The sequence below is a fragment of the Lepisosteus platostomus genome, chromosome 23 (genome assembly GCF_059453375.1).
Source record: "Lepisosteus platostomus isolate fLepPlt1 chromosome 23, fLepPlt1.hap1, whole genome shotgun sequence".
Taxonomy (NCBI): domain Eukaryota; kingdom Metazoa; phylum Chordata; class Actinopteri; order Semionotiformes; family Lepisosteidae; genus Lepisosteus; species Lepisosteus platostomus.
Window position 1 is genome coordinate 13,516,159 of NC_142633.1, and position 13,199 is coordinate 13,529,357.

The following is a 13,199-nucleotide window of genomic DNA, read 5'->3' on the forward strand; positions in this document are numbered from 1 at the left end:
AAGATTCCAAGGCAAACTGAATTAAGACCACAGTGTGGTCCTAAACTGAACTAAAGGGAGCAAAACAAAATGAACAAAAATATTCAAATTATTTCATCTTATTTGATATCAGAATGTGAAAAATAAGCTAGTGTTATCTAAAAAAGTCCTAGTAAATAAATGTCATGTATCCCACCTGCCATATCGTGTCACTTCCTGGGATGGTCCTGCAAACAGCTGGCTACAATTCTCAGATCATTAAGCTGGGTTGAAAGTTGTCCTTCCCTTTGTAACCGGTTTTACATTCCTGGGCCTCTGGAGGCTCCCAGGTCACTCACCACTGATCCAGAAAACAAATGACAGGCCGTACCGACAGAGCGAAGACAGATTACGCTCTCAAAGTTTTCAACAACATTTGTTTTCACGAAGTACCAAGGTCATTGATGTTAACTGTTGTTCACCAGTTCGATTCATATTGCTTTGACCTATTAGTCCAATAGTTCTTGTTTTAATCTTGGCTGAGACAGCAGAAATGAAGGAATCCATTAAAAGCCATTTACCTTTACTATTGCCTAGAAAATTCCAATCTATGCATTAATCCTGTTTCAGTATGCATGAATAAAAACCTGTACAAATTCACCTTTGAATTGAAATTGAGCACTCATATCGTTTATACTGTACGTACAGTACAAATACCATTTTCATTCAACTGTTTTATTTGTAATTACTCAGCAATAATATGATCATATCAGTTTGCAAACAGTAATACCCTACAGTATAAAGCTTTACAAAATAAATGGAGAAACGATTATTTCAGAAGCTTCCCTAAAGAGGGAATTGATTGAAATTTAGCAGGCACTTTTCCACAATTACAGGAATGAAATACAGCAGTGGAAACTACAGAAACAAAGCCGTAGTTTCCATTAGACAGCCACTGACCGACAAGGTTGCACATGAGCCTTTTCGTCAGCGACCCTTTAATCGGCTCATTAAAGAGACACCTCTGTGCACCGTCCTTGTCTGACACTACTAATCCTTCATAATAAAATCATAGAGGAGGAACGTCACCGTTTGCTTTTCCGTTTGCTTTTATTTGACATCCAGGTTGTATGAATAGGGGATTGTTTGACACCGCACCCGTGCTTATGCGGAAATTAAGACCTTTCTTTGGAAGTTGAGCTTCCTCGGTAGCTGAATTAAATTTTGCGGCTCAAGTTGTAACCCATTAATTAGGATCTGATGTCAGGAGTAGGGAGGTCTATGAAAAAGGACTGTTTTGCCTCTGGGGCGCTCTCCTCGTCGTCGCTGAAAGGGACATTTACTAAAATCCGACAGAAGAAAGCCAAACCGCACAGGAAATCCCAGCCAGGGAAGAAAGAGGACATCGAGAGCGACTGTGAACTTTGCAGGCAAGATAAACGAATTAATCACATTAATACTACAGCATCACAGCGGGAACATTACTATATTAAGACTGGGATTAGCTTTCAAAAGTTGTGGTTAAAAATAATTCTGTCCTATAGAATAAACCTTTTAAGACATTATTTTACACTATAAAAAGAAAAAATATATAAACAAGTCGCTGTTTGAAGATAATAAATTGAATATTTACATCTTACATCGATATTGATATTTATTGTTTAAGGAACAACGCTATTATTAAATCCACGTTAGAGTTTCACACTGATATACAAGCATTCGTTGTTATAAGTTCTAAAAATGTACTTATTTAAAGGTTGTGTGTGTTAAAAAAAATAATTGCGAAATATTCCAGCATTGTTACAGAGCAAGGTATAAAGTTATTGGAAAATGCTTGCAGAACAATTATAGATAACTTTATATATTTTCATGTACATCCAGAAAGCAACTGGGATTTAGAGTAAAAAAATCCACACTTTAATGGAGCTATTTTATCCAGGGTATTGAGCAAGGAAATAAAAAGGCAAATATGGAAGATGTATTTTTCTTCAGTTTTTTTATATGAAAAGCCTTATTTATTCCACAAGATGATTTGTTTCGGAGTTGTTACTTTAAATATTTTTTTATTGTTTTAAGCAAGTATTGTTCATAATAAATGTAATTAATGCCCGGCCTAGAAAATATTTTAGTGAAACAGGACAAGAAATTTTGTAACAAAAAAATAACGGACCTTCAATATTTGTTGTAAGGTACAGATTAAGTGTTTAAAGTTCGAAAGCATTTGTATTCTTCTACATGCGACGTTTTAAAGGCATAATGAAATATCATTAACTAACAGAAAGCCGATTATTCCCAGTAGGGATTGTCGCAAATCGGAGACTATTCCAGAAGCACAGAATGTAGCGAAACTATACTGTGGGGAAGTACTCCGGTCCATCGAAAAAATAATGAAATAATATGCTAAAGTTAGTAACAAACATATCCCAACAGATAATTTCAGCAGAGTTACAGAATTGTGTACAAATTGCTTAATGTGTATTAAATAGAAATGACTTCCCTTTGATGAGGAACGTAAAATATATTTCTCTTGATAAATAGAAAGTCGCTCAGTAATTTGTTTCTAATTAGATGTTTTATTAATTAAAGCTATGTCTTGTTCGAACTGTGTGTATTTTTCCTGCCAAAGTTACACAGAACGTAGAAGCTAGAGCAAAAAGCAATGGGAAATAATTATTTTGCATAGCCTAAATCAGAGATCACTTTGGTAATCCAGTTCTTCAGAAGTTAACTGAGTTGGTTTTCAGAAATAAACGCCTTTAATGTCTCTAAACATATACTGTATTTTGCAACAATAATTAATAATAATTGTCAGACAATTAACGTTAAATTGCTTATTATTATTATTATTATTATTATTATTATTATTATTATTATTAAAAGCATCTAGCACACCTATAATTCCAATTTAGTAAGAAATTAATAATTTCTCAAAGTTTCGAAAGGAAATTAACTATTACGATTCACAGTTGGGCTGGTATACATTGTATTTTTTCTGTAGCATTAAAAATCCTTTCGTTGTGAGAGGAAAAAAAAATAACATTATATATACTGTATATAAAACATTTTTATCTGGAATGCGTTTTTCTTTGTGTTTTGGATGTTCTACAAAGCAATAATATTGCACAGACATACTTGTTTTGATACATTGCGGGGGTGCTGTTTCATGTTCAACAGGTGCTCGTCCTCCCCGAATGTTGGTAGCAGCAGAACGGTTCGGCGGATTCTGACTGCTTGCGTCATCTCGCTCTTGGCTCTCCTCGGCTCGGTGTCCGTGGACCTCGGCCCAAGCCTGCAGGTATGGCGGGACACCGAGGCCGCGCTCAATGAGCTCACTTCGTGCAAGAGCGTCCTCATTCTCGGGCTCATTCGGGAGCTGCAGAGTGACCAAGACTCCTGTAACGCCACGTCCCCTGGAGCTTGTCAGCACTTATCCACCAACATCATACCGAGAATCAGCCACCTCTGTCATACCCTGGATCTTGAAGTTAATGTTTCTGGACAGTTATGTGCTGAAGATCAAAAGGAAATCTGTCAGACACTTCTTTTGGTGCTACCCACTGTCCTTAATGGCACAGGAGAAAAAGAAGACTCAGATACAAATGTCACAGGAACTGCTTTCTCCCTGACCATTTCAGAGCTCTTGGACCTCTGGGGAGATCCAGAGCTGGATATCTGGAGAGTGAGGTTCAATCCTGACTGGGCAGATGTATTGTCTCTTAAACTTCTCCTGAGGTTCCAGGTGGCTGCCCGAAACATGAGGGAGTCATTCTCACCCCTGCCCAATCAACACCTTGTGAATTCCTGGTATCACGCGGTGAGCCATCTGAGTTTTGCTATGTTGGTGTCAGAGAATCTGCAGAGCTGTTGGCTGGAAAAGGGCAACGTATCCCAGCATGCAACGGGGCTAAGAAAGCCTCCAATTCTCCTGCCTTTGTGGACTTCCTTCGGCATGAGCTCAGTCAGCCACACCGATGCAGTCATTTACACGCTAGGTGATGTACAGAACTGCTTGCTGGACAGGGCGAGACAGACTTTGAAGAAGAAATCGAGAGACTTCATCTCCACTGTGAGCCTCAAGCTATGCTTGCTGTCTATTGCCTGTCTCATCTATCCCATAGTGCTACTGTCCTTTAAGCAGATGACAGAGTGGATAGAGAACTATGCAAGGAGCCTAAAGGAGAGAACCGAGGACTTGAAGCAGGAGAGACGTCTGGCAGAAGACCTCTTGCACCAGATGTTACCCAAATCTGTAGCTAAGCAGCTGCGTCAGCAGAAACACGTAGAAGCTGAGAGTTATGAGAAGGTAAGGTACACTGCCATGTCTTGGAGATCATGTAATTCTTATAGGGTGTCTTATAGGTCACCCTATATCACATTTGGGAACATTTGAAAGTGTGATTCCTTAAGCAAGTAAGATGTTCTTATTTTCTTAATGAATCAGATCTTATAGGGCAGACTGGCATTTGGAGTATTACTCCATTATTACTTTATTTTTTTAAAATCACCTGCTGTATTGTTTTAAATTAATTTTTGAAGTCTTTAGAAAATTCGGATCTAAAGATTACCCAGAAAATCTACTGGGACTATGGCGGGAGATCCCTGCTATAGGTGATGGCTGAACACGATACAGTTTTATGTGAAAGGTAAGTCACAAGGATCTGAGAGGTTAGTGTGCGATTTGCACACATATCAATGAGAATATAGCACATTGGCCTCAAACATTTGCACACAAACAAAGGGAATAGCCCGTCCTTTCCTTTTTTGTTATATTCTTAAAATTATTAAAATTATTAAAACAATGTATTAAAATCATTATTAATTAACCATTTATCTGTGGTCTTCTTAAGATGGAATGTGCCTCACATTGCCCAGTTAGCATTGTAATTCCTTTTAACAATTTGATTTCTTTCTCTGGCAAAAATGGGAAAACGTGAAAAAACAGTGTACTGTACTATTTGTCTTTTTTCGAGAAGACTTTGATGATAATCAAAAGAAGGTGAATAGGTTTTTTCTGCTTGCTGTTGCAGAAATTTCATATCAAGTGACAAAACTAAAAGATGTAGCAGGCTGCTTTTTCCTGCACACAAAAGAAGACAATTGCTTTTAGATGAGCTGGGAACAGAGCAATGTAACTGAGCATATGAATTATATTATTTGCAGTTATTGTCCAAATAATTACCTATAATTATAGTATTACATATTCATTAGAAGATAAGACAGATTATGAAGGTGAAAAGAATGCTCATCTCATTAGGGCTTGCATGATCCATTAGAGCAAGCTGGGTCCTAAAGCAACAAACATAGAAATCGATTCATTTGTGTGTGTATTTGATTGCATTAAATGAAGGCTAATTTGGAGTGTTAGAAAAATAGTGGACTAAATTTGGGGTCTTCTTCAGTGAAAGGAAATGCATGTTATTCTGAGTTCATTTCTAACCGTGTAAAAGCAATGGAAAACCACACAATAGTAAAGGAATGCTAAGACCTAGAGTTATAAAAATAACACAAAAAAAAACTAAAACTGAAGTTTAAAGGCTCTCATGGGTAGAGATTCTGTTTTCAGTTTTTGGCTATGCTGACTATTACTAGCTATAAAATTCTAGTATGGAGACAAGAACTGAACCCCATTATTTTTTCCTTATACTTTTGTGCATCAATGCAATAAAAAAACCCACAAACCACAAATATTGACACATTGTTTCAATGTTAGAATTTTTTGTTTACATGTTCATATGTTGGGAAAATAAATAAATACATAGAGAAGTGAAGTCCAAGTGATGTTATATTTGCTTCCAGAGTACATGTACTGATTTGTGTAGTTACAGAAATATTTTTAAGACAGGACACTATACTGTTAAAAGATGCTGTCCTTCATATGAGATTTAAAACTGAGGTCCTCACTCTGTGGTTTTTAATAATCCCAGGGTGTTTCTTGCAAAGAGTAGGGGTATTACCCTGGTGTCCTGACCAAATTTTCCCCTCTACTTTCTCTACTTTCCCCCTCTAAGTTCTTCTACTCCACTGACAGCTGATGTGTGACGAGTGTCTAATAATTGCATATTATTATTATTAATTAAGTGAACGAATACAAAAGGGAATTCAAAAATCTTCGGTTCTATGTTCAGCTTCCATTATTGTTTTTACAGCCTCACTCATCATAACTCAGTTCTCAGTTAAACTCATTTGCCTTCCAATGTTTACTTTTATTTTTACTTTTATAATACGTTGAATACCTATGATCCTTAAGAGGTGGTTTCCTTTCCCTTGGGCAGGTGACAATATTCTTCTCGGACATTGTGGGCTTTACTGCTATCTCAGCCTCGTGCACCCCCCTGCAGGTAGTGGAGATGCTGAACAACCTGTACATGTGCTTTGACACCCGCATTGACTCCTATGACGTGTATAAGGTAAGCACAAAGCACCCCCAGGCTTGTTTCATCTTAGCACTTTAGATTCTTTCTTTGGTTTGCCAGAAAAAAAAAAGACAGTTCTGAGCTTCAAAGAAAAAGTTTGTTTAAGCCGCTGAAAAAATGCTATGAATTCCACCTGCTGGTTGCTCCTTCTTTGTAATGTTTTCCAATTGTACCCCAAAGGCGATTCTAACTGGATAAAGGCTATTCTTGATCTCCCTCTTCCCAGGTGGAGACTATTGGAGATGCCTACATGGTGGTGAGTGGCCTTCCGGAGAGGAATGGGGACCGGCATGCTGATGAGATTGCCAAAATGTCCCTGGACCTGGTGGCTGCTGTGCGGCAGGTGCCCATACCACACATGCCTAGTAAACGGCTGCAGCTCAGGGCTGGCATCCACACAGGTAAAGCCATAAGAAGGCTTCCAAATGAGAGAAATCCATAGAGCTAACTGACCCCAGTCTCCTACCCCAAATGTGTCTTGGAGGACAAAGGATTTTTCTGCTGCATAGTTGGATAGGTTGTTGAAAACTCTTTATGCAAAGAAGTGCAATCTTAGTCTCTAATGCACTGTTTTTATTTATTTTATTTTGTTCTTCTTGTTTGCTCATCTATTAGCCTGGGCACATTCTCACTCTTCTGATTCGTACAAGCTAGACTGCTTCAATCCTCCTGTTCGCTTGAGGTACATTTTGTGTGAGCCTAAGTTATAGAGAACTTGAATGTTCTGTTCCTTCTGATGGAGCCTGCTAATAGCTTTTACATGATGAACTGTGACCATCACGCTTGCTTGATCACAGATGCTTCCCCACCTGTACTGACCCCCAAATGGTGAATCTTTACCCAAATGGTGAATGTTTACACTAAACTCCTGATGACAAAGGAAGGTTTCTATTTCCTGGAGTTACATCAAAGACAGGAGGGGGGAAACATGTATATAAGTTCTGTAGGACCATATCCCCTTTGAGCTACGACAGGTACTATACCTATTATGGTCCTTATTGTGGTTCCTTGTATGCATACAATAAAGCTTGGCTGGACGAACTAACACTTCACGCTCGAATTTCTTAGTTTCTACACTTCTTATCTGGTGATTTTTTTTTATAAATCACAATTGACAGAAGTAATACAGAAACCAGAGACAATTAACAGTGTTAATGTTTGGGCCTGCAGTCTGTTAACGTCTCCTGGAGAAAATTCTATTGTGACAAAATACCACGTGCAGAGCAGATACACCAGAATGCTCCAGTAATGCAGTTCTAATAGCAAATAAAGAAGACTAATAGTTCATTACAATGATGCTGAAAGGATCATCATTACTGCTGTAAGGATAATTTCCTGTCCAAATTGTTGTTTGTGCTTGTTGAATCAGGTCCCTGTGTCGCGGGGATTGTGGGCTACAAGATGCCGAGATACTGCCTGTTTGGAGACACTGTCAACACAGCCTCGAGGATGGAGTCCACCAGCCTGCGTAGGTAGACCCTCTCTTGTTTGCAGCAGTGGGTCTGAATATTCAGCTTTTGTTAGAAGAAAGCGCTCTCAGTTTTTCAAGCCCGGGAACTGTGTCATGAATATTTTCAGTTATTATATCACCATAGAGACGGTGTTATTTCAGTCTTACAAGATGCAGAGTCCATCGTTAAAATCTCATTGTTTCCTGCTATCACACTAACATGCGGTCTTTCAGGTTGCTTTCCAAGACAGAGGACGAGCTTAGGTAGTTTTCTGTATGGTTTATATACATTAAGCCTGTATTCACCAGTAAACACTACAGATCTACACATTGGGTGTGGATTCTTGGGATCCCTGGAGACTGGAGGAGGAAGTTGCCACTGGGGCAGGGATGATGGGCTGGGGGTAGAGGGGGGTTTGGGGTGGGTTTTACTGTTGTACTGCTGTAATAAAAATAACAAAAACAATTAACAATTAATAATAATTAATTATTATTACTGCTGTAAGGATAGTTTCCTGTCAAAATTGTTGCTTCTGCTTGTTGAATCAGGTCCCTGTGTCACAGGGAGGTGCATGGGAGAAAATGGGATTGTTTTTTGTATTATAACGATTTCTGTATTCTTTTCCAAAAACAAAAAAAGATCTGTTTTTTTTCCAAGATAAAATCCCATAATGCATAAATCATGCGGATATACATTATGTATCAAATGCAATGGCCGATATAGACTAACGGCAATAAAACAAAATAAACAGTGAAAGCCAAGATAGGAAGTTTTCACTGTTGATTTAAAAGAACTCACAGTGCTGCCAGTACTAATGCCCTCTGGAAGATTGTTCTCCAGTCTCAGTGCAAAGCAGGGAGAAGCACTCTGAAGGATCACTGTCCATCATAAGAGCAGCACTGTGACATTGTTCTGGGGACACACAGAAGCTGAGTCCAGAGAATGTGGACGTGGGAAGTGAAGGCCATGAATGTAATTTGGAGCTGAGAATCAAGGCAGAGATGTAAAACTAGTGGGACCTAAAATATCTGAAACTAACCCTTCAAATTCAAATTCATTTTGCATACCCGGTGGTGTTAAAGATTTGTGCCGTACACAGCTCGGTGACAACGTTTTTTTCTTCTATGGCAGCTCAAAAGGTTCATGTCAGCTCTGCCACCTACCTCGCTCTGAAAAAGGATGATGCCTATGAGCTTCAGCTGAGAGGGGAAATAGAAGTTAAGGTAATATTAGAGACAGCCATCTCATCTCCCAGGCAGGTTCATTCTCCCACATCCTGAGTCTTATACTGTAAATGTAAGCTTTGTTTTTAGTTCAGAAAGATAAAAACATTCCCAGTTTTCTGTCAGTATTCTCATTTTATATATTCAACCAATCTTAATGAGAACAAATACAGGAGACATTTCTTTTTTTTTCCCATAGTGTCTCTTGTCACACATTTTTAAAAGAACTGTGGGGAGATGGTTTGGTTTTGCATTAAATAGCATGTTTTTATAAAACAATATAAAGTTTTAAAGTAGTATAAAGTTGTAGGTGATTGCTATACACATATTGTTCATATAAATATAGGGACAATTGTGATTACTACTGTGTACAGTAGTATTATAGGCATTTGTCAAAAATGTTGTCTACAAATGGTCTTTCTGTCTGCTTTTCATATAATTTTACAGAGACATAGAATTCACCATTAAATTGTAATGTTTTGGTATTTCCAGTAATCAGGCTATTAAAAGCACTTCAGGTAATTAATTTCTCATGACACAAAGTTACAGAAATGGGAATTTATCTTTATATGAGTGTTAGTGCTTCTTAGCTCCTGTCACATCAGTATGAGTATAATTAACCTTTCAATTATTGTGTGATTTTCTTTCATGGAGTACAAGAGATAATGGCCTTTAAGGGTGTTGAGCTCTTTAAAGGTGTTTTGTAGTGTTAAAGCTGTAATAAATTCTGACGGTCAGAGCAATACAGGGAAGGAAAAAAGGAAGGATTCCCAATTCATTACTCTAATTTGCTAAAATACAGACCTAGTTTCTTTAGAATGATATTGCACTTCTCCACTTACAAATTACTAATCAAGTGAGCATACAATGGAAGATGCAAATATATACCTACATTTTAGGTTTCTCTTTGCTCTCAGGGGAAAGGTAAAATGAACACATACTGGCTGGTAGGCCACAAGAATTACAGCGTTCAGAATGACAGCCTGGTGTGTCACTGGAATCCCAATCTATCAAGAAACAAGAAAGGGGGAGATGGGAGCAATGCATCTGTTGAGCAGGTGGGGACATATTTTTCCACTGAACCTTATCTCAGCTTTTCAAGTGCTGGCATCATACAGCAGAAGAGCCACTCTTGGCAGGGCAGGTTAATGACTCCCAGCAACACTAAATTGCGCACTCCAAGAGACATAGAAAAGGACTTCCCATTCCCCTTAGAGAGCATGATTGTGTGTTGTCAGCTTACCAACAAACGTGTCTTTTGAAAGTCTCATGAAGAATACTTGGAGAAGATCTAAGTAAACGTCACACAGAAAGACCGCTTAGCTCAGAACTGAGCCCAGGAGCCCAGAGATGTGAGGCAGTGGTGGTAACAACCACGCCATCATGCTCTCTAGGTGGAGCTGTTCCACATGATATTCAATTCTGCCTTTAGCCTACACTGCAATGAAAAAAATAATGTGAAACATACTGGCCAATGCTGGGGGTTTTCAAGTCACAGAACATCTGCTGTATTTAAAAAGTGCCAAACAATCTTCTGGGTCCATATCACAAAATAAGAGCAAAAACAAATGAATTCAGTCTTTTTTCAGCTGGGTATTTCCTACAAGTGATTCAAATGAAAAGTCAATCTATTTACATGCTGTACTGCGTTTTATTTTTTGTCTTCTAACAGTCTAACACTAGCATCACAGTCTGGAGCATCAGTGAGAACACTACCCCAGTTTCCATGGTGGATTACAGCCCTAATGGCCGGCCTCTGCCAGAGCCTGCCCACACCACAGCTCCAGAAAGCCCACTGTGCGTGTCGGCGCTGGTGGAGCAGCCCCCAGGCACGCCTGGGACTCTGGGATCAATGACCGGAGGGCTCCAGAGCTGCAGCAGTGAAGGTGCTAGCCCCAGACTCTGGACCAGCAATGGGACAGCTTTCTCTACACAAGGGGGCAAAACTGACCTGCTGCCTGGCTCAGTCCATCAGGAATAAACACGCTGGCTCCTCTGGACAGAATATGAATGTATTGTATATATTGTATTTTTGTATTGTTGAAAGATGGTTTTCATACAGCATACAGGTTTTCATACAATGCTGTTTTCATACAGCATTTCACAATGGGCAAGGTTTTTTAGAATTAGTATTTTCTTATGTTAAGGAAGATTCACAACAGAATTTAGACTTTGCACTTGTAGTCAAAATGCATCTTTCTTCCTGTTTTCCCTTCAAAAAGGACTTTTGAAAGGTTCTGTATAACTGTAATAGGATTAAATGAAACACTCTAAAACTAAGGTTACAGGCTTATTTTTTGGTGATGTATAGAGACAGGTGATTTTATAGGCTAAAAGAGTTAAAATGTAGAGCAGTCAGAAATAAAAAAAAAACATTTGACTATAAAAAGAGGAAATATCAACAGAAAAGAACAATTTTGTCTGGGAAGAAGATTTAATAAGGGGTTTTATGCGATAGATCTATAATGATCTCAAAAGAAATAGTTCTCTTACAAATTGTCCCAAAAGCTACAGCTTTCGAATACAATTAAATGCAAATTCATGAACCGTTAACAAGTATTTTTCACATGCTGGTCTGCGTATGGATGTAAGGAAGATTACAAACACATTATTTGCATGAACAATTATTTTATTCAGATGTGGTCCTCTTGAGAAAAAAATAGGCCTTTCTTGCCACAGTTTTATTCAGAAAAAATTACATCAAATTACCTTGTTTCCATGATTACAGCAATTATCTGTAGTGCTCACCTGATGTGGTTTGCCAGTGAAGGAGAAGGCTGGTACACTAAGACTCTATTGTTTGTTAATAAAATGAACCTCAGGTGTAATTGCACTTGGCTGATCACGGGACCAGACTGAAAAGCTAGCTTTTGTTGTTGCACACTGCTACTGCCAGAAATTTACATTGGGTGGAACAAAGCAAAACTAAATTTCTAGGGTTATTTTTTTTTATAAATTCTCTTTTACATGGAGCTTCATGAATATTTCTGTTTTAATTAGGTTTATGTTGTTGTTTCAAATCCTTTTTCCTGCATGAATGCCATGAATTTAGAAAGAAAACTACAAGCATGGCATTGTGAAAAATTAAATAAAACTTTTAAAGACTTGTCAGTCACAAAAAAATGTCATAGTCATCTGTGTATTATTTTGAGATCTTCACGTGTAATCAACTAAAAGCCCACAGCTACAATTGAAATAGTCACAATAAATTACACACTAATAAACAGAGTATAATATGCTTTTTCTGGAACAATAATTCAATAATAAATAATATTTTATCTGTTTACTTATTTATCATTGAAAAACAGTCAATCACAGAAATACAAAGAATATATTCTAAACATAAGTCATTCTAAAAGAAAAGAATACATTTTAAAAGAATATTGTTTATTAGAACAAAGATACACATTAATCACCAATTGTGTGCTTCTCATTTCACCTTTGTAAATAAACATCATTTGTTTCATGAAGCACGGTCTCTACTTGAATTCGCCATCTTTGGCTTGAAAGAATATCTTATCTTGTCAGAGCTAACAAAAAGATGTTATTCAGAGGACAATGATACAAAAGCACCGCCATTGTTGATTGAGTACGCCCTATGCGTCAGGAGAGGGCGCCAGTTAGCTATTTCGTTCCTCTTTTCTCTCAAAAGTACTACACAAACACTTTGTGTAGGACAGCATTTGTACCTACAACAGATTTTGGTGAGAAGAAGTATTATTAACTGTCTGAAAGCCTAATACAATTAAAACCATAAGGAATTATAATAATTAATAACTCCTCACACCTGCACACATTTTTTTCCTTTATTTTTTAGCTTTGTCAGTTCACAAGCCTTTTTGCAACAATTAGTGGACACTGTGGTAAGAAAAAATGATTCTTTGTTGTATCCGTAATGGTTTACTTTTTAAATGTAAGTTTCCCAGACACAAACAGCTCAAGTATACAACGGGTAGTATTTCATGGATGCTGGAAACTTAAAAAAAAAACTTTTTTTTAAAGTCAAAAGACCGTTCCTGCTAGTTGCTACAGGTGGTGGAGGTACAGATACAAATGTGTGCACAAGCAAGCTAGCAAACACCAGAATATTCTCATAAACCTGCATAGAAGGATATATAATTGAGCTCTATTTCTATCAAAGCCCATCAATTGAG

General features: G+C 37.8%; 1 protein-coding gene across 2 annotated transcripts; it reads left to right on the plus strand.

Annotated features, from left to right (window-relative positions):
* Window positions 1–655: 655 nt before the first annotated feature.
* LOC148642108 (uncharacterized) lies at window positions 656–12,168 on the plus strand. Of its 2 annotated transcripts, none has more exons than XM_088617093.1 (8): window positions 656–1,388; window positions 3,133–4,261; window positions 6,297–6,365; window positions 6,598–6,772; window positions 7,741–7,839; window positions 8,954–9,045; window positions 9,963–10,103; window positions 10,718–12,168. In XM_088617093.1, exons 1-8 carry the CDS (start codon window positions 1,219–1,221, stop codon window positions 11,024–11,026), a joined length of 2,184 nt encoding a protein of 727 aa, XP_088473219.1. In that variant the 5' UTR covers window positions 656–1,218; the 3' UTR covers window positions 11,027–12,168. The 2 variants fall into 2 exon arrangements, with proteins under 2 accessions (XP_088473219.1, XP_088473218.1); XM_088617092.1 differs by having other exon boundaries at window positions 662–1,388; window positions 6,231–6,365.
* The last annotated feature ends 1,031 nt before the right edge of the window (window positions 12,169–13,199 follow it).